The sequence below is a fragment of the Lissotriton vulgaris genome, chromosome 7, assembly GCF_964263255.1.
Source record: "Lissotriton vulgaris chromosome 7, aLisVul1.2, whole genome shotgun sequence".
Taxonomy (NCBI): Eukaryota; Metazoa; Chordata; class Amphibia; order Caudata; family Salamandridae; genus Lissotriton; species Lissotriton vulgaris.
Genome location: NC_141695.1, coordinates 1,758,486,058 through 1,758,507,535, shown reverse-complemented (window position 1 = coordinate 1,758,507,535; position 21,478 = coordinate 1,758,486,058). Strand labels below are relative to the sequence as shown.

The 21,478-nt window shown below is 45.4% G+C and overlaps 1 protein-coding gene across 1 annotated transcript in view; it reads right to left on the bottom strand.

Annotated features, from left to right (window-relative positions):
- The window catches only part of LOC147706599 (cell adhesion molecule CEACAM6-like), a 212,145-nt gene that overhangs the window by 57,642 nt on the left and 133,025 nt on the right, over window positions 1-21,478 (bottom strand). The window contains exons 4-5 of the mRNA XM_086933093.1: window positions 11,165-11,440; window positions 10,815-11,072 (exon numbers count right to left, since the gene is read on the bottom strand). Of these exons, the coding sequence (XP_086789219.1) occupies window positions 10,815-11,072; window positions 11,165-11,440 (534 nt within the window). The remainder of the gene's footprint in view (window positions 1-10,814; window positions 11,073-11,164; window positions 11,441-21,478) is intronic.

The window sequence follows — 21,478 nt, the reverse complement described above, 5'->3', positions numbered from 1 at the left end:
AGGAGACTGATGTCTGGGATGTCAGAACGACCTGCACCTATAGCATATCTGATATCTGGTGTTTGGAGGATGTGTTGTCTGAAGCAAAAGGTCTCTCGGGCAGAGGCCATTCATCACTGAATGCTAGTGGGTGCATACGTGTCTTCGTGCAATGCACGGGGCCATGGGCCTACTATGGCAACGGGTGCAGTAAATTACTTGTAAGGAGACAGGAAGGCCGGGCCCTTTGCTCTGCAGCCGGGAATATGTTTACCTATTTCACTAGACTGGAATGTGTTTTTGCGGAGGCTGAGCAGATAACTGTAGGCAGAATACCGTCTTGGCAGGCAGGCCAGGCTGAGCCGGGCACCGCTTGCCGGGACAGGAAGTAAGGTAGAGGTCAGGGATGCATACCTAAACTGCAGCTTTCTGCGACAGAAGAGGTTCGGAGCCAGAATTCAGGGCCTGGCTCGGCTGAGCCAGAAAACGTGTGCTTCTCGATGTTAAAACGTATGCCATGTAAGTGCATTGGCAACATAGGTTTTAAGGCTGAATTATCGTTTCATTCATGGAGGATCTGGTAGATGACATGTTAATGTTGGACGCAAATGCATATGCGTCTTCATATCGGCCATGGAGGGAAAATGCATGGATGTCATGCACATACATTGAACGTTGGGGTACACGATAGGGAACATACTTGGTCATGTAAAATTCAATTTTCCTCAGGTCCTTTGATACTCCTTCGATTAAGTATTCGAGCTCTTGCTCAGAACATTTTATTTTCCGCTTCCTCCCACTGGTAGATCCACCTGCTGCATCCTGTGACATGCTTGCCACTGTGGTGTCTCCTGCTTTACTCCTGTAGGCACACTGGAGGGGAGCTCTGATACTGCTGCTTGTACTTCAGCCTCTCACTGCTGAATGAGGGTGGAACCTGCCTACTTCCTGGTTGTGATGTCATCACTGTGCTCAGGATGCGACTTCCCATTTTTGTGATCTCGCAGTTAGCGAGATCGGTAATTGCGAGATCGCAATTTCAACATGGGTATCGGCAGATTCTGCAATTTTTTACCGATTTCTGGGGACTCGCTATCGCCGATTGCGGCCGGTTGAGAATCGCATTTTTTTCCCACAAATATTCATGAATGCCGTTCTGCGATTTCTACATTGCGATTCGCTTTTTCTCGCAATTTAGAAATCGCAGAATTTGACATTAATGAATCTGGCTGATAGAGACTACCTCTAACCATCCTGTGACCATTGCCTATTTTTCTCACAGATGTAATCAACCAACTTGCTTCAATTAGATTTTTTGCTTGTATGGTTGGATAATGAAATATTCCAGACAAAAAATTGGTTGTAAGTATATCTGCAAAAGAAATATTGAGGACTCAGATATCGATGTTAGATACTTTGGGGCTAATTTATCATGGTTTTGTGTCACCCTTTCAACATGCAAGGTGACGCAAGGGTGACACAAAACCTAGAATGTATAAACAGAGGGAAAAGGAGGTACTAAAGAGCAGGTCGTCCTCCTAAAAGGTCATATGAAGAAAATGAGCCCAGATTCTGGGTTCGGAGACCTGTCTCGTTTTTAGGCTATCTTAAACAAGTTTATTAAGTGTAGCCGAAAAAAGAAAGAAAAAATGTCTTTCTTTTAGTCCCCTCACTCACCGGAGTTTCCTCACGGTGACATGCTTCATCATTGGGGCCATCCCAGTTCTCTACGAAAAGGGGCGTGCTGCGACTTGCGAACTACATAGGAGCACTGTAGTAGTGAAGGACTATGTGTGGTGCAAAAAAAAGAAAAAGTGAGGTGGAGTGGATGAGTGTATAAATTAAAAATACCATTCTAGTGGGCCTCAATGTTTTATTTTGCTCCTAGACTGGTATGTTTTAAAAGTGGGGTTATATTGATAACCAACCAACCAAAGATGTAACCACACAAACACATTACATTAATAACATAATTGAATAATAAAACATGATATTTAAAACCATAACAACACTCTAAAATTAGTTATTGTACATAAAACCCTATAGAAAAATATTCAAATATATACAAACAATTAGTCATAGCAATCAATATCCTATGTGAATAATTAATATATATATAATTAATTAACAACTTATCTATTTCAGAATTTTAAAGATACTTCCATAATTTATTATGAAATTAACAAATTAACATGTATCATGTTAAACTCAAAGATAAACACTTTCCACCCTATTCCCCTACAAAGCCCACTACCGCCAAAATAAATTACAATCAAAGTAACCCTTAAAATGTATTACCAACTTATAACAATAAATATAAAAATAATATTTACAACGATATTTTAAAAAATATAAAATACTTAAAAAACAATATTATTGCCTTCTACATTCTGTCACATGATATTTTTTACAATACCTTTTTTGGACATGTCATGTATGGCTCACAATATTTTGGCAGAATATGTGGTGTAGTTAGATGAAACATATTTATTTTGACAATTGCTCTTTTCCTTTCTCTCAGTTTGATGCCTCACAACGCACAGGCCCTGCAGATGGAGAGATGCTGAATGAAAGGTACTTAGAGAAAGGGTTCAATGTCATATTTGGGAAACTGGAGGAGATAAAGACTATGGAGGAGGAAGGAAGTTGAAAGATGATGAATTCACATCTCCAGTTTCAGGATTGGTTTAGACCTGAACAATGTAACATTTACAATTATGGAGACAGAAGCCTTCGCAGTTATACTGGTGTCCATGTTGTGAGTCACACACACTTGTAGTTGCCAATATCTTGTTAAGATAACTTGTAGTGAGGAGGTACCCCAGGTAGGTTGTCATTAATGATGTTTTATTCATGAAGATAACAAGTAGTAAAGTTCAGAACATCAAGTTGTTGCGTTGTAAATCAGAGCCCCACCAGGAGCTGCCTGTCAGCTGCTCAGCTCATGACCAACTGTCACTCCACCTCTCTGAGTCCCAACATTCGGAGGCATCTTCAGACTCCAACATTCCAATGAGTCAGAGCACAGGGACTGGCTGAGCAGGGGTGGTAAACACCTTACAATATAAATGCAGGATACTGCACAACTTCTCAATGGTGCATCAAAAACCATGGGAGTTACAAAGAAACACCCACCACGCAACACATGTGAAACGCCTCTCTACCGCAGAGTATGACGCAACACCTGTGAAACGCCTCTCTGACCGTAGAGTATGACAAGAAAGCCATTTGCACTGCATTGCTTTATTTCAGATTTATGGAGCCACTCAGGGCCATGCAAAGTGGCCTTGTGTAGCTTCATTGATCACATTTAAGGCTTCTCTTGCACATGTACCACGTTGCATGGTACGAGAGCGACACAAACTGGCTCACAAATGTGCCTCTCAATCTCCTTGTCCTCCATAGCACTCAACGGCAGGCTCCGTGCTCATACATGACAGTATGACAAGAAGTGGGGGTGCCTTCCTTTCAGTTACGCTGCACATTTTTTTATATTTTTGTGTTCACTGTACTGATAATGCACAAACCGTGTCAAAGCAAGCCTACCTTTTGAGCTCTTATTTCCAACACAATAGAGTAACACATGAATTATAAAACAAACAAAAAATAAAAAGCAGACAAAATTTAAGTAAACAGAAAATGTATACACCAGACCTGCCTGCTGGTCTTAACATGTAGTGCCTGGTGAATGCCACAATACCTGTTCACAGTTCTTTATTAGAGATTTCAGGAGTCTGGTGCCACATCTGCCATGTGATAGACCACTGAAGGTCATATTTATGACCCCAGGTGTGTTGCTCTTGCACAACACAACATGGTGCAAGAGCGACACAATTCAATGAGATGTATGAAGCCACACAAGGCCACCCTGCCTGGCTCTGAGTGGCTTCATAGATCTCGAGTGAAGCAATGCAGTGCAAATGGCTGCGTTGTCATACTCTGCACATGAGAGGTGTTCACACACGACTCCCATGGTTTTTGGCCCATTCTAAGATTTAAAAGAACTGGTAAATCTGGGAATGCGCCACAAAGATATGCCTGCCCAGGAGAGGCGTAACGAGGAGAAATGTATTCATTTCTCCTTATTACTTCCTCTTTATATGTGTGCAGCACATCACACATAGATAGTGGAATATGCCTCTCTGGAGTGTTTATGTGCAGGAAAGTTTCCGCTTCCTGCACAACAACAATTCTGCATGCAGCACAGGTACCCATGCATCCCGGTGCAAGGGTGCCTGCATTGGCGCTAGGCAGCCACAAAGGCGTCTGAGCAGGGAAGAGGCAAGAATGTGGCGCATTCTTTTAAATACAGCGCATTCCTGCCGTTTTACTGTCACACAGTGCAACACAGCTCCGTACCTGGCTTCACTGCACTGCGTGACAATTCTCTTAAATATGCCCCTGAGGATTTTGCAAATGTAGTGCTTCTCAAAAAATATTTTATTCACATTTCATTATGTATTAATAAGTTTAATAGCACAAACTCCACCAAACCGTGTTTCAGAGCACTCAAAAGGAGGGCTGATATTTCCATAGGCTTAAGTACTGAGGGAATAACAGGGATGTAAAAAGTAGTTGTGTTCCAGTGGCTCACAGCACACATCCATATCTACAAGGCCAGGTAAAGCCATCCTGCGTAGCTTTTCATGGCCTTATAGATATGGAGTGAGGCAACACAGTGCAAGTCGCTGTGTGCCTTACTGTATGATGGGTAGGCGTGCCATGGGGATTACTGTGGGTGTTCCCACGTGACAGCCATGGCATTTGACACATTCCCAGAATTACAACAAGATTTAAACCTGGGAATGCATCAAAAGCCTTCACCTCCCCACGGGTGGCGTAGGAAAGTCGCAACGAGGAAAAATACATTATCTCGAGGAGAAATACATTATCTCTCCTCGTCTTTTCCTCATTCTATGTGTGCTGCATTCAGCAGCAGACATAGAAATATAGTGCAGGAAGGTGTCACTTGACCCACAAAAACAATCATCCCTACAATGCAGACACCCTTGCACCCTAGTGCAAGGGTGCCCGCATTTGCACATGGCAGCCATTTGTGTGCCAGGGCTGTGGAAGATGGCAAAAAACACAGTTGATGTACAGAATGCAGAACAATATCTTACATTCAACCCCAGTACAAAGATCTGGGCCTAAATCCATCGTTTTTTTGCACTCCACACCACCCTAGGTCAGACAATGGCTATATGCAAATCAGCCATGACCCTGTGCCTCATGGGAACAGTCCAGCCCGAACTACCAAGCCATGTCTTTCCTAGACCGGAATCAAGCATCCAAGGACCGGTTTCTGGCTATCAGCCTTCTTCAGCCTGGATAGCTTGACTCCAGTGATGTGGGGAGCCTGGGACTCACGTCTGAGCATCCCCAGCCCACTCGGGGTAAAAATTGCAAAAAAACACAGTTGATGGACAGAATGAGGAACAATGTCTTACATTCACCCCAGTACAAAGATCTGGGCCTAAAACCATTGTTTTCTTTTGCACTCCACACCACCCTAGGTCCTACAATGGCTATATGCAAATCAGCCTTGACCCTGTGCTTCATGGGAACAGTCCAGCCCGAACTACCAAGCCATGTCTTTCCTAGACCGGAATCAAGCATCCAAGGACCGGTTTCTGGCTATCAGCCTTCTTCAGCCTGGATAGCTTGACTCCAGTGATGTGGAGAGCCTGGGACTCACGTCTGAGCATACCCAGCCCACTCGGGGTGAAAATTGCAAAAAACACAGTTGATGGACAGAATGAGGAACAATGTCTTACATTCACCCCAGTACAAAGATCTGGGCCTAAAACCATTGTTTTCTTTTGCACTCCACACCACCCTAGGTCCTACAATGGCTATATGCAAATCAGCCTTGACCCTGTGCTTCATGGGAACAGTCCAGCCCGAACTACCAAGCCATGTCTTTCCTAGACCGGAATCAAGCATCCAAGGACCGGTTTCTGGCTATCAGCCTTCTTCAGCCTGGATAGCTTGACTCCAGTGATGTGGAGAGCCTGGGACTCACGTCTGAGCATACCCAGCCCACTCGGGGTGAAAATTGCAAAAAACACAGTTGATGGACAGAATGAGGAACAATGTCTTACATTCACCCCAGTACAAAGATCTGGGCCTAAAACCATCGTTTTCTTTTGCACTCCACACCACCCTAGGTCAGACAATGGCTATATGCAAATCAGCCTTGACCCTGTGCCTCATGGGAACAGTCCAGCCCGAACTACCAAGCCATGTCTTTCCTAGACCGGAATCAAGCATCCAAGGACCGGTTTCTCGCTATCAGCCTTCTTCAGCCTGGATAGCTTGACTCCAGTGATGTGGAGAGCCTGGGACTCACGTCTGAGCATACCCAGCCCACTCGGCTGTGGAAGACGGCAGGAATGCACCATATCTCATAAATACAGCGCCTTCCTTCCCTTTTCTTTTGACACAGAGCAGTGCAGCTGGAAGGCTTGCAGTGCTGCCCTACGCCAAAATATTGGAAATGAGGACCAATGTGTTCAATGTTCATAATATGTCATAATTACAGAGCATTGAGGAAACAACTAAAAGAGAGTTTAGAGGAAAGATCTAAACAATAGGTTAATTAATCACAACTAGACAGAGTTAAGAGTGTGGTGGAGTAACAAGAGACAAAGCAGCCAGGGCAGATAGTGGGGCATAGTCAATGCTCATCTGTCAAATTACTTATAAGTGTAGCAGGTCACAGCTCAAGGGCATCAAAGAGCTATGGCAGAGAGCAAATGTGTAGGTCACGGATAGCTACATCATCAAACATGCGTGGACATAGTTACAACAGGTAACTGAATAATTGATACAAAGCACTTGGTAGCCGACATTTAAGTGGCTAACGTTATGTAACTAGGGCCTCATTACGATGGTGTTGGACCACCACCATCAGGTCATTGGTGGCGGTCCCACCGCCATCACACCCTGCGGGGCCGCCCACTGCACTATGATTGCAGGTGAATGGAGAGCGGACAGAGAGACAGACTGCCATCCATCCGACTAGCTCAATGAGCCCATTGAAGGGACTGCGATCCCTACAACAGTGGCAGTGCCAGCTCAGGCACTGCCGTAGGGATTACAATGTCCCTTTCCGCCGGTCGTTTCATGGCGGTTAACCCGCCATGAAAAGGAAGTCGGAAATGGACTTGCTTGCCCGTAGCAGACCCCCCTAAATCCCTTGCTCTCGGATATGAGCCCTGGGGGTCCCCTATTGTGCCTCCCTATATATCCCTGCACCATGTGGCAGGCACCGCATGGCGCCTGCCACATAATGCAGGGATATATCAGATGTGTTTTTTTGCTTTGCAGCGTGTGCTGCAGTGCGCACACGGTGCAAAAAAAAAATACACAATGCGACCACCATGAAGGCGGTCGGTCACATTGTATTGCGGCAAGGGAGCTCCAACTCGTAGTCAGGGTTATGTGCTCCTACACACATTTAAAATGATCAAATAAATTCAGTAAGTATGCCAAATTGTCGGTTAGATGTCAATACAATTAATTAAAGTTTAAGGGGAATACACATACTCTATCAGCAGATAAAGTCAATGTTTAAGCCCAAATCGAGTGACATAGTACAGCTGTCAATACATCAAATACTTTATTCGGTTTCAGTTATTAAAACCATAAAATTCAAAATACAGAAAACAAAACAGGACACAAACAAATCAGTAGTACAGCAGTCACTTTCCATCTCTTGGGTGGCTGAGTAAGTCAAATCTTAACATGCATAATCTCCATGAGGCGCTTCGGCCAAAACAAACGGGCATATTATCAAGATAGCGCCTTACATTATTGCCGCTTTTATCGGCAGGAAACTGCCGATAAAGCGGCAATAATGGGCTTGATAATATGCTCTATGAATTCCTATCGATGCCCATGTTACATGTCTTCACATCTAACATGGGCTTCGATTGAAATTCATAGAGCATATTATCAAGCCCATTATCGCCGCTTTATCGGCAGTTTCCTGCCGATAAAAGCAGCGATAATGTAACTCCCTTTCTTGATAATATGCCCCATAGTCTTTCAGCGCTAAAGGCCACTTTCTTTCAAATGCCTTTCCAAACTCCTTATCGCAGCAAGTGCCTTGGTCTGAGAGAGAGAAAGTGACTGCGGTACTACTGGTTTGGTCTGTATATTGTTGTTTCTTTTTTTTCTGTATTTTGAATTGTATGGTTTTAATATCTGAAATGTACTAATCCCAGCTGATCTGGAGCCATCATCTTTTGGATGGCAGCTTGTGGTATCTGGACTTATATGTTATGCCTTCCCTCTCTGTGGTTTACTCATGTGATGTCACTTCATAGAATGTTGGGAGTCAGATAGCCACAGTTGGCGGGGCTGAGCAGCATGCTGGCAGCTCCTGGTGGGGTCTCTCTCTCTATGTCACCTGGAATAAACTATCTCTGTACTACATCATCACTTGTGGACATTTGATCATTACACAGCCACCTCTCGAATCTGAGATTGGGCTTTATTTTTATAGGCTCGGGGACCCCAACTATTTTAGGAGGGTAGGCTTTAAAATAATACGTTATATCATTTATATTTGATGGGGATTTGCGCTAAATACTCAATAGCTTTTTTGAAGAATGATACACCACTTTGGGAGAATCCCGCTTTTCCCCCAACCTTTCATGTTTCGGTCTGTAGGGTCTGGGCATGGCATGGGGTTTCAACGCTGGGACAGCTGTACACCCTGCATGTTTTGTTTTCCTTTTCAGGATTGCAAGATAAGTATGAACTCCCTCATCACATTTTTCTACAAGTATTTGCTAATTAGGGACTATCTATTCTCAGGATGTGAATTCCTGTTTGATACGGAAGGCTCAGAACTGATGTTGAATTATTATAAATCGACCTGAAAACCATTGATTAGTATGTTGTACCTAGACTTCTGGCGATATGTTTTGGATGATACTGCCTCGTTCACTATAAAAAGGAACCGTCCTCTTGCATCTGAGATTCTACTCTCAGAGATTCGGAGCGCATTAGACATACTTGATCTATCTATACACTCTACAAATTTAAAACTACAACAGCTTCAGACAATGTGTCTTCTATATTATACCCCAGGTGAAATTTCTCACTGGGGAGTGAATTCTACCTTAGGACGAAGGGTCTGATTATGATGTCAGTCGAAATTGCCTCCAACCAGCATAGTCACGGATGCTGAACCGACCTACCTGTGGTCAGCGGACCCTGCACCGCAATTAGGATGGGACCGCACATGGTACGGTCGCAAACTTCCATTTTACAATGGGAGCTTGTGCAGCAGCCCGAAACGGTCCACAGCACAAGCTTCCATTGTACAATGAAAGTTTTTGCACATCCCTGCACCATGTCGCACCACAGTGCTGGGATGTGAAGGGGCAGACTAGGTGCCCCTCAGGACCACAATCGGAGGACCAAGGAAAAAGGCAGCCCTGCTAGGAGCCCCCAAAATTGCTTTCCAAAAGGCTTTCCCTGTCAGAAATACCGACATGGAAAGGCTGTCAGAAACCGACATCATAATTCCAACGGCGGAAACACTGCACTTAAGGTATTATGAGCGTTTTCTGACGGGCTCCGACCGTCGACATTGTAATGAGGCCCTTAATGTCCTAAATGTAATCTACCAGTGGCAGGCATGGTACATATGTCTGTGTTATGCCCTATCTTACAACAATTCGGGATGGGGTAACTAAGTTTATGTCAGACAATCTGGGCCATCGAGTCTTACTATCTACTAAGGCGATAATGCTGGGCGTTAAGTCTGACAACGAGGGTGGCTTATGGTGCTTAACCACCAGTGGTGTAACAAACCTTGAGTAGGACCACTGCAAACTACATAGAGGAGGCCCCCAAGCTCCAGACACAGTAAGGATCTCTCAAGCCAGGGGCCCATGCTGTCTCGAAGGGGCCCCTGGAGCTGTGGGGGCTATTGTTATGCGACTGTTAATAACTGTAAGGTTAGTTTGTGCACAGATTTGCATAGCAAAATCTTGGGTTTCTTCGGCGCCACCAAATGTGATTGAGTGGTGTGCCCTCAGTCAACAGATTCATGATTCTGAGTTAGCTCTGGCAACAGCTAGAGGTCATCCTTCTTTGGAAACATTTTTAAAAATGTGGATTCATTTCAGCTGGGAGCCTTCTTTTTCAAATTCAAATCATGAATATTACTGTAAATCCTCTTTTCTTCTCATTCATTGTATGTACTCTGTTGGTATTTGCTTCTCCAGTTATGGTCTGTGGTTTGTCTCTATTTTTTTATGTTGAACAATCTGGCTTGAAAAAATAAAAAATAATTAATAGTAAAAAAAAGATTTGACATCTCGGCAGGCACACATGAGAGCTGGCTTCGAGGGTAAACACAGGAAAGAGCTGGCAGAAGAAGCAGAGGAACCAGAAACAAGATAGATGATATATGATGTACATTATAACAGGGGCGGCTCTAGGCTCATGGTGGCCCTGGGCAGGGAGCGTAGGTAGGGGGCCTCGGAAGACGGCCCTGGAAGAGGAGGTCCCGGAAGAGGCGCAGAGGCCAGTGAGGAGGGGGGGGGGGGGGGGGGTCAGGGTGTTTGGAAGTGAAACAGAGCCGAAGGCCACCAAATCCCTGCCACAGGGCCGCCACGCAAATATGTATCCATCCCCAGAGGATTATTATGTTAAGGATATATATTGGCGTGGTGGCCCCTGGGGTTTGGCGGCCCTGTGCAGGTGCACAGCTTGCACATGCCTAAGGCCGGCCCTGATTATAGGATCTTGAAAGAACACCTTTCACCACTAGATTGAGTGTGGTGTAAATTCTCTGATTACTAACAACTTACCCGTCACATCAACAGAGACAGACGCCTTCGCAGACAGGCCGGTGACCGTGTTCTCAGCCACACACGTGTAGATGCCGCTATCTCGAAAGGACACCAGAACTGTCAATGTGCCTTCAGTGCTCATTAGTTCCGTTCCGTTCAGACTCCACTGGTACCGCAGGTCTGGGAAAGACTCTGCGGTGCATTTTAAAGAGAGTTGTGTCCCGATCTGCACGGAGAGAGGTCCTGGGGGCACAATCTTCACGTTCTCCGGCCCATCTGGAAGGGAACAGAGGAGAGGGTCTGTGAGATCTGCGGGTCAGAGAGGAAGTGATGAGTAACAGGAGGGGGTGGGCTGTGGGGCTACTTACAGGCGACAGTCAGGGTCTGGGGGTCACTGGCGCTGCTGCTGACGGGGTTCCTGGCCTCGCACTGGTAGGTCCCTGAATCCCCCTGGGACACGTTGGCGATTCTCAGGGTTCTGTTATTTGAAGACGGAAGGATATTTGCAGGTAGATCCGGGCTGGCATTGAAGGACCAGAGGATTGTGACAGCCGCGCTCGAGGTGACACAGGCTATCTCCGCCGGACCCCGGTTCTCCACCAGCTCCGAGGGCTCAGAAGTCACTGTGGGTTTAGTCACCGGCTCTGCAACCAAAAAAAAAGAGACAGGATTATATGGTCAGCAGTGTGTTATGTATCTCTTTAAGGATAAATCAGGAGATGGACAGTAAAGAGCAAATGGGGGACGCACATCTCTCTGCCCGGGGGTTTCTCACAATCTCACAGGGGTGCTGTGCTTGTATATTAATGGCGATAGAATCTCCAGAATAGGGTGACCACCTCTCCGTAGGTTAAAAGGAGCCTTCATAGCCCAATGTATCTTATCTATAACTACACTTGTAATAGACACCTTTAATTTCAATGATGCCAGCCACGAGTCTCTGAGGTCTATTTGAACCCCTGGATTCCAGGAAATGTTTTCCCAGTTCTGCCAACATTCACCTCCTCTTTCATGTTTTCTTTTACTGTCTCATGTCCTTAATTATCATTACTCTTCATAATGTGCTTTTCTTGCCTCTTATTGTGCATGTCTCACTCTCTTCTTATTGTGCAGGTTTCACTCTCTTCTTATAGTGCATGTCTCACTCTCTTCTTACGGTGCTCGTCTCACTCTCTTCTTATTGTGCTTGTCTCACTCTCTTCTTACGGTGCTCGTCTCACTCTCTTCTTATTGTGCATGTCTCACTCTCTTCTTATTGTGCTCGTCTCACTCTCTTCTTATTGTGCACGTTTCACTCTCTTCTTATTGTGCGCGGTGCACTCTGTTTTGATTGTGCACATCGCACTCTCTTCTTATTGTGCACATCACGCTTTCTTCTTATTGTGCAGATTTTACTCTCTTCTTATTGTGCTTGTCTCACTCTCTTCTTATTGTGCACGTCTCACTCTCTTCTCATTGTGCGCGTCTCACTCTCTTCTCATTGTGCACGTCTCACTCTCTTCTTATTGTGCAGGTCTCACTCTCTTCTTATGGTGCTCGTCTCACTCTCTTCTTATTGTGCTCGTCTCACTCTCTTCTTATTGTGAAGGTCACGTCTCACTCTCTTCTCATTGTGCACGTCTCACTCTCTTCTTATTGTGCTCGTCTCACTCTCTTCTTATTGTGCAGGTCTCACTCTCTTCTTATTGTGCACGTCTCACTCTCTTCTTATTGTGCTCGTCTCACTCTCTTCTTATTGTGCTCGTCTCACTCTCTTCTCATTGTGCTTGTCTCACTCTCTTCTTATTGTGCACGTCTCACTCTCTTCTTATTGTGCTCGTCTCACTCTCTTCTTATTGTGCTCGTCTCACTCTCTTCTCATTGTGCATGTCTCACTCTCTTCTTATTGTGCAGGTCTCACTCTCTTCTTATTGTGTTCGTCTCACTCTCTTCTTATTGTGCACGTCTCACTCTTCTTATTGTGCACTTCTCACTCTCTTCTTATTGTGCACTTCTCACTCTCTTCTTATTGTGCATGCCTCACTCTCTTCTTATTGTGCAAGGCTCACTCTCTTCTCATTGTGCATGTCTCACTCTGTTTTTTATTGTGCAGGTCTCACTCTCTTCTTATTGTGCACTTCTCACTCTCTTCTTATTGTGCACTTCTCACTCTCTTCTTATTGTGCACTTCTCACTCTCTTCTTATTGTGCACGCCTCACTCTCTTCTCATTGTGCACGTCTCACTCTGTTTTTATTGTGCAGGTCTCACTCTCTTCTTATTGTGCACGTCTCACTCTCTTCTTATTGTGCACTTCTCACTCTCTTCTCATTGTGCATGTCTCACTCTCTTCTTATTGTGCAGGTCTCACTCTCTTCTTATTGTGCTCGTCTCACTCTCTTCTTATTGTGCAGGTCTCACTCTCTTCTTATTGTGCACGTCTCACTCTCTTCTTATTGTGCACTTCTCACTCTCTTCTTATTGTGCATGCCTCACTCTCTTCTTATTGTGCACTTCTCACTCTCTTCTTACTGTGCACTTCTCACTCTCTTCTTATTGTGCACTTCTCACTCTCTTCTTATTGTGCACGCCTCACTCTCTTCTCATTGTGCTTGTCTCACTCTCTTCTTATTGTGCAGGTCTCACTCTCTTCTTATGTGCACGTCTCACTCTCTTCTTATTGTGCACTTCTCACTCTCTTTTTATTGTGCACGCCTCACTCTCTTCTCATTGTGCATGTCTCACTCTCTTCTTATTGTGCAGGTCTCACTCTCTTCTTATTGTGCACGTCTCACTCTCTTCTTATTGTGCATATCTCACTCTCTTTTTATAGTGCACTTCTCACTCTCTTCTTATTGTACACGTCTCACTCTCTTCTTATTGCGCACGTCTCACTCTCTTCTTATTGTGCACGTCTCACTCTCTTCTTATTGTGCTCGTAGCACTCTCTTCTTATTGTGCACTTCTCACTCTCTTTTTATTGTACACGTTGCACTCTCTTCTTATTGTGCACTTCTCACTCTCTTCTTATTGTTCACATCTCTCTCTCTTCTAATTGTGCAGATTTTACTCTCTTCTTATTGTGCACATTGCACTCTCTTCTTATTGTGCAGGTCTCACTCTCTTCTTATTGTGCACGGTGCACTCTCTTCTTATTGTGCACGTCTCACTCTCTTCTTATTGTGCACGTCTCACTCTTCTTATTGTGCTCGTTGCACTCTCTTTTTATTGTGCACGTCTCACTCTCTTCTTATTGTGAAGGTCTCACTCTCTTCTTAATGTGCAGGTCTCACTCTCTTCTTATTGTGCACGGCTCACTCTCTTCTTATTGTGCAGGTCTCACTCTCTTCCTTTTGTGCACATATCACTCACTTCTTATTGTGCACGCCTCACTCTACTTATTGTGCAGGTCTCACTCTCTTCCTATTGTGCACATATCACTCTATTCTTATTGTGCAGGTCTCACTCTATTCCTATTGTGCACGTCTCACTCTCCTCTTAAGGTGCTCGTCTCACTATCTTCTTACTGTGCAGGTCTCACTCTCTTCTTATTGTGCACTTCTTACTCTCTTCTTATTGTGCATATCTCACTCTCTTCTTATTGTGCACATCTTACTCTCTTCTTATTGTGCATGTCTCGCTCTATTCTTATTGTGCACATCTTACTCTCTTCTTATTGTGCACGTCTCACTCTCTTCTGATTGTGCACATCTCACTCTCTTCTTATTGTGCAGGTTGCACTATTCTTATTGTGCATGTCTCACTCTCTTCTTATTGTGCACGTTGCACTGTCTACTTATTGTGCACGTCTCACTCTCTTCTTATTTTACACGTTGCACTCTCTTTTGATTGCGCACATCGCACTCTCTTCTTAGAGTGCATGTCTCACTCTATTCCTATTGTGCACGTCACACTCTCTTCCTATTGTGCAAATCACGCTCTCTTCTTATTGTTCACATCTCACTCTCTTTTTATTGTGCAGGTTTTACTCTCTTCTTATTGTGCACATTGCACTCTCTTCTTATTGTGCAGGTCTCACTCTCTTCTTATTGTGCATGTCTCACTCTCTTCTTATTGTGCTCGTCTCACTCTCTTCTTATTGTGCAGGTCTCACTCTTTTCTTATTGTGCACGTCTCACTCTCTTCTTATTGTGCACTTCTCACTCTCTTCTTATTGTGCACGTCTCACTCTCTTCTTATTGTGCACTTCTCACTCTCTTCTGATTGTGCATGCCTCACTCTCTTCTTATTGTGCACTTCTCACTCTCTTCTTATTGTGCACTTCTCACTCTCTTCTTATTGTGCACTTCTCACTCTCTTCTTATTGTGCACGCCTCACTCTCTTCTCATTGTGCATGTCTCACTCTCTTCTTATTGTGCAGGTCTCACTCTCTTCTTATTGTGCACGTCTCACTCTCTTCTTATTGTGCACTTCTCACTCTCTTCTTATTGTCCACGCCTCACTCTCTTCTCATTGTGCATGTCTCACTCTCTTCTTATTGTGCAGGTCTCACTCTCTTCTTATTGTGCACGTCTCACTCTCTTCTTATTGTGCATATCTCACTCTCTTTTTATAGTGCACTTCTCACTCTCTTCTTATTGTGCACGTCTCACTCTCTTCTTATTGCGCACGTCTCACTCTCTTCTTATTGTGCACGTCTCACTCTCTTCTTATTGTGCATATCTCACTCTCTTTTTATAGTGCACTTCTCACTCTCTTCTTATTGTGCACGTCTCACTCTCTTCTTATTGTGCACTTCTCACTCTCTTCTTATTGTACACGTTGCACTCTCTTCTTATTGTGCACTTCTCACTCTCTTCTTATTGTTCACATCTCACTCTCTTCTAATTGTACAGATTTTACTCTCTTCTTATTGTGCACATTGCACTCTCTTATTGTGCAGGTCTCACTCTCTTCTTATTGTGCACGTTGCACTCTCTTCTTATTGTGCACGTCTCACTCTCTTCTTATTGTGCACGTCTCACTCTTCTTATTGTGCTCGTTGCACTCTCTTTATATTGTGCACGTCTCACTCTCTTCTTATTGTGAAGGTCTCACTCTCTTCTTAATGTGCAGGTCACTCTCTTCTTATTGTGCACGGCTCACTCTCTTCTTATTGTGCAGGTCTCACTCTCTTCCTTTTGTGCACATATCACTCACTTCTTATTGTGCACGCCTCACTCTTTCTTATTGTGCAGGTGTCACTCTCTTCCTATTGTGCACATATCACTCTATTCTTATTTGATATTTGATATTTTTGGGTATTTGTAGAGCGCAGACATACGCTCCAGAAGGAGCATCTTGGCGCTAAGTTAGCAAGCAGCGGGAACAAAAGAGATGGAGTGTGGTGAGGAGACTAGAACTAGATGGCTGCCAATACAGAGGTATCTGATTGTTGGTAGACCCAGGTCTTTAGGAGTTTTCTGAAGGTGTTCTCCTTGTCGGTTAATCTGAGATTGACAGGAAGATTGTTCCATGCCCTAGCTGCGAGGACGGTAAAGGTCCTCCCGCCCCTGGTTTTGAATTTGAATCTTGGAATGGTGATGAGATTTGTACCTGATGATCTCAGAACTCGCGAGGGGTTGTAGCGTGTAAAACGCTTTGCAAAGTAGTGGGGCTTTGAGTTTTTCATAGTTTTAAAAACAGTAAGGAGAAGTTTAAAAAGAATCCTTTTGTGTAACGGTAGCCAATGGAGAGTGTTCAACGCCGTTGAAGCTGATGACCTTCTAGGAAGTCCCAACACCAATCTGGCGGCTGCATGTTGGACGCTCTGCAGCTTTTTAAGGGTGGACTTTTTTACTCCCGCCATTAAACCATTACAATAATCAAGTCGGGAGAGTATTAGAGCTACCGCGACTGATTTTCGGGCTGCAATGGTGAGGAAGTCAAAGAATTTTTTCAAAGACTTGATGAGTCCAAAACAGCGGCCAGCAGTGATCCTGACGTGGTCATCGAAGGAGAGGGACGAATCGAATTGCACGCCCAGGTTCCGTGCCGAGTGTACAGCGCTAGGTGGGGCCTCAGAGCCTGAGGGCCACCAATCCTTCGGGCAGAAGTATATATCTTTGCTCAGCAGTATGATTTCGGTCTTGGCACTATTGCATCTTAGATGGTTGTTGTTAAGCCACTGGAAGACATCAGAGAGACAATTTTGGAGGCGCCGATCTGCGCTCGGACACTTTTTGTCGATAGTAACGACAAGCTGTGTGTCGTCAGCGTATGACGTGACGAGGATCCCGTGGGATTCTATCACAGCGAGGAGGGGGGCCATATAGATATTGAAAAAGAGGGGACTTAATATGGACCCCTGGGGCACTCCTGATGTTATAGGTTTCTCGCTGGATAGATAGGGACCCAAGGACACAGTTTGGGACCTATTAGACAGGAAAGATTTGACCCATGCCAAAGCTGTGTCTGTCACGCCGATCTCTCGCAGTCTGTTGATCAGGATGACATGCGAGATAGTGCCGAACGCCGCTGTAAGGTCAAGCAGGATGAGGACGGCCTGCCTGCCCTCATCCTGCAGGAACTTGATAGAATCAGCTAGTTCGATCAGAGCTGTTTCTGTGGAATGGCCAGATCGAAATCCCGACTGCTGTGGATTCAGGATGTTGTTAGTCTCTACGAAGGTTTTCAACTCTTCATGTACCAGCTGTTCTGTGATTTTACCAAGGACAGGTAGTAATGAGATGGGGCGCATATTGGTAAGATCAGTGGGGGATTTGTTAGGCTTCTTCATCAGAGGCTTATTGTGCAGGTCTCACTCTATTCCTATTGTGCACGTCTCACTCTCTTCTTAAGGTGCTCGTCTCACTCTCTTCTTACTGTGCAGGTCTCACTCTCTTCTTATTGTGCACTTCTTACTCTCGTCTTATTGTGCATATCTCACTCTCTTCTTATTGTGCACATCTTACTCTCTTCTTATTGTGCATGTCTCGCTCTATTCTTATTGTGCACATCTTACTCTCTTCTTATTGTGCACGTCTCACTCTCTTCTGATTGTGCACATCTCACTCTCTTCTTATTGTGCAGGTTGCACTATTCTTATTGTGCATGTCTCACTCTCTTCTTGTTGTGCACGTTGCACTCTCTTTTGATTGTGCACATCGCACTCTCTTCTTAGAGTGCATGTCTCACTCTATTCCTATTGTGCACGTCACACTCTCTTCCTATTGTGCAAATCACGCTCTCTTCTTATTGTTCACATCTCACTCTCTTTTTATTGTGCAGGTTTTACTCTCTTCTTATTGTGCACATTGCACTCTCTTCTTATTGTGCAGGTCTCACTCTCTTCTTATTGTGCATGTCTCACTCTCTTCCTATTGTGCACGTTGCACACTCTACTTATTGTGCGCGTCTCACTCTCTTCTTATTGTACACGTTGCACTCTCTTTTGATTGTGCACATCGCACTCTCTTCTTAGAGTGCGTGTCTCACTCTATTCCTATTGCGCACGTCACACTCTCTTCTTATTGTGCACGTCACGCTCTCTTCTTATTGTTTACATCTCACTCTCTTCTTATTGTGCAGGTTTTACTCTCTTCTTATTGTGCACATTGCACTCTCTTCTTATTGTGCAGGTCTCACTCTCTTCTTATTGTGCACGTTGCACTCTCTTCTTATTGTGCACGTCTCACTCTCTTCTTATTGTGCACGTCTCACTCTCTTCTTATTGTGCACATTGCACTCTCTTCTTATTGTGCACGTCTCACTCTCTTCTTATTGTGAAGGTCTCACTGTTATGTTATGTTATGTTATGTTAAATTAATTTATTGAGCGCGCTAACACCATTAGGTTTCTTGGCGCTATACAGAGGGAGCAGGAAGGAGAGACAGAAAATAACATAACACAGAATGACGGCTAGTGATAAGCTACAGTGAAAAGGTGAGTTTTGAGGGAGGATCTGAATGTGGTGTAGGGGGAGGGCAACCTAAGAGAAAGAGGTAAGGTGTTCCAAAAAGACGGGGCTAAGAAAGAAAACCTGAGGCCACCGTGTTTCTTCCGCTTGAATCTGGGGACAGAAAGTAAGGCCAATTGAGATGACCGAAGAGTGCGGGAGGGAACATAGGGATGAAGCAAAGAAGAAATGAAGGAGGGACCATGACCAGTGAGGGATTTGAAAATGATGCAACCAAGCTTAAAGTTGCAGCGGGCAGAAACCGGAAGCCAGTGGAGACTTTTTAGGAGAGGTTGGACGTGCTGATCTCTAGGTTGATGATAAATCAAGCGGGCAGCTTGATTTTGGATCAGCTGGAGTCTCCTAAGTTGGTATGCAGGAATGCCTACGTAAAGTGCATTTGCGTAGTCAAGCCTAGACATGACTAACGCAAGCAGGGCCAAAGTAAGGGCATCGGTGGTAAGTAGGCGGGAGATTTTGCGTATTTTCCTGAGCTGGAAATGGCTGGAGGAGACTACAGCGCTGATCTGGGGTGTCATAGATAGGTCGTTGCTTATGACAACTCCCAGACTTTTTGCTGAGTTGACAGGACAAGGGGGGCTGCCAAGACTGGCAGGCCAAAAGGAAGAGTGCCAGGGATTAGAGGGCCCCCCGACAAGCACCAGCTCAGTCTTGTCGGGGTTAAGTTTCAGATGGTTTGTGCCCATCCAATCACTGATGAAGCAAAGGGTGTTTTGGAAAGTGGAGATGGATTGGTCACTGGAGTCGATAGTAAAGACCAGTTGAATGTCATCCGCGTAGTTGAACGCGGAGACATTGAACTGGCGGAGGGAACGGATAAGCGGGGCTAGGTATAAATTAAAAAGGAGAGGGGATAAGGAGGATCCCTGCGGGACACCACAGGTCAGCTCGACTTGAGAGGCAGAAAACTGGGACAGTCTGACAGCTTGATGGCGGTGAGTCAGAAAAGAGCGCACCCAATCCAGGGCAGTGCCCTGGATGCCAGCCTCTCTGACACGGTCGACCAAAATATCGTGGTCGACCGTGTCAAAGGCGGCCGACAGATCTAGAAGAACCAGGGCCAGACAGGTGTTAGAGTCGGCGCCCCTGCGTAGTTCGTCCATCACAGAGAGGATGACTGCTTCTGTGGAATGCGCAGGTCTGAACCCAGCCTGCTGGGGGTCCAAAACACAAGAGTCCTCAATAAAAGAAGTAAGGGTTTGAGTGACATGGGACTCCAGGACCTTGCTAAGGAAGGGAAGGAGGGAAATAGGGCGATAGTTGCTCATGATGGACGGATCAGCCGTGGGTTTTTTCAAGATGGCGACCACCTCTGCCCGTTTGAAGGAACCCGGGACCACCCCCGAGGTTAAAGAGTTGTTTAAGAGGGCTAAAGGGGGGTCCGGGCAAGAAGTAAAAGCTTCTCGCAGGGCAGAGGGGGGGCAACAGTCGCTAGGGGAGCCAGAAGAAACTTTGAGCAGAAGGGAGAGAAAATTCTCTTTTGGAATGAGGGGGAGCTGGGATAGAGTGTGGGTGATGGGGTGAGAGGGAGTGCTGGGGGGGAGAGAGGTGGATGAGACGTGAGCAGAAATACTGGTTTTAATTTTAACAATTTTGTCCACAAAGAACTGATTCAGGGAGTCACACAGAGGCTGGGAGGGAAGCGGGGCAATGGTGACTCTCGCCGGGTTAGATAATTCCTCAACAATAGAGAAAATGTCTTTGGACTTGTTAGTAGAGTTCAAAATCTTATTGGAGAAATAGCTGGATTTAGCCCGGGCTATAGCAGACTTGTATTCCCTCAGCTGAAAAGAGAAGACAGCTTTTGTCTCGGGAGTATATCCTCGACGCCAGCGTCTTTCGGCCTGACGGAGACTAAGTTTCAGTGCCTTGAGTTCCTCGGTGAACCACCTATGGGCGTCGTGACTGCGCCGCGTCTTAACAGGTTTTAGAGGTGCCACCGAGTCAGCGGCGGAGACAAGCCATTGGATAAGATTATCAGACTGAGAGTCCATGGAAGTGGGGGGTCCGGTAATAGAAGGGGCTGATGAGCTCAGGAGGGAAGTGAATTTGTTGAGGTCGGCCTTGTTCCAATTACGTGCCAGGAAGTTAGATTCTCGGGTAATATTGGTCGGGGGAGGCTTAGCAAGGGAGAAAGTGATAAGTAGATGATCTGACCAGGGGCAGGGGAGGACAAGGGGAGTGGAAATGTCTAAAGAGGAAGTCCATACCTGGTCCAAAATATGACCTTTAACATGTGTGGGTGTGTGTATGTGTTGGATACAATTAAGGCCCAGCATAAGGTCGGAAAAGGCGAGAGAATCCGGGGTTTCGTGAGGGTCCGATGGCCAATAATTGAAGTCGCCGAGAACCAAAACATTAGTGTTGTTGATAGTCAGCTGGGAGATAAGCTCCCCAAACTGAACTGAGAAGTTTGGCATGGGTTGAGGGGGACGGTAAACTAGAACACATACAAGAGAGGACCCAGGTTGCTCCAGCCTGAGAGCAAGACAGTCGGTCATAGGAATGCTGGGGGTAGGTATAGGGGAAAACCTAATTGAGTGGCTAATGATGGCTGCGACCCCGCTGCCCACTTTGCCAGAGGGGCGATTGGCATGCAGTATGTAATATCCTGGGGGGATGGCCGCCAGGATGTCAGGGGAGGAATCATCTGTGAGCCAGGTCTCAGACAGGAACAAGATGTCAGGCTGTTCCGATCCTAAGAGATAGAAGATGTCAGTTTTATGGCTGACCAGAGACCGAGTGTTCAGGTACATCACAGATAAGGGGGAATTAGGGGCAGGTA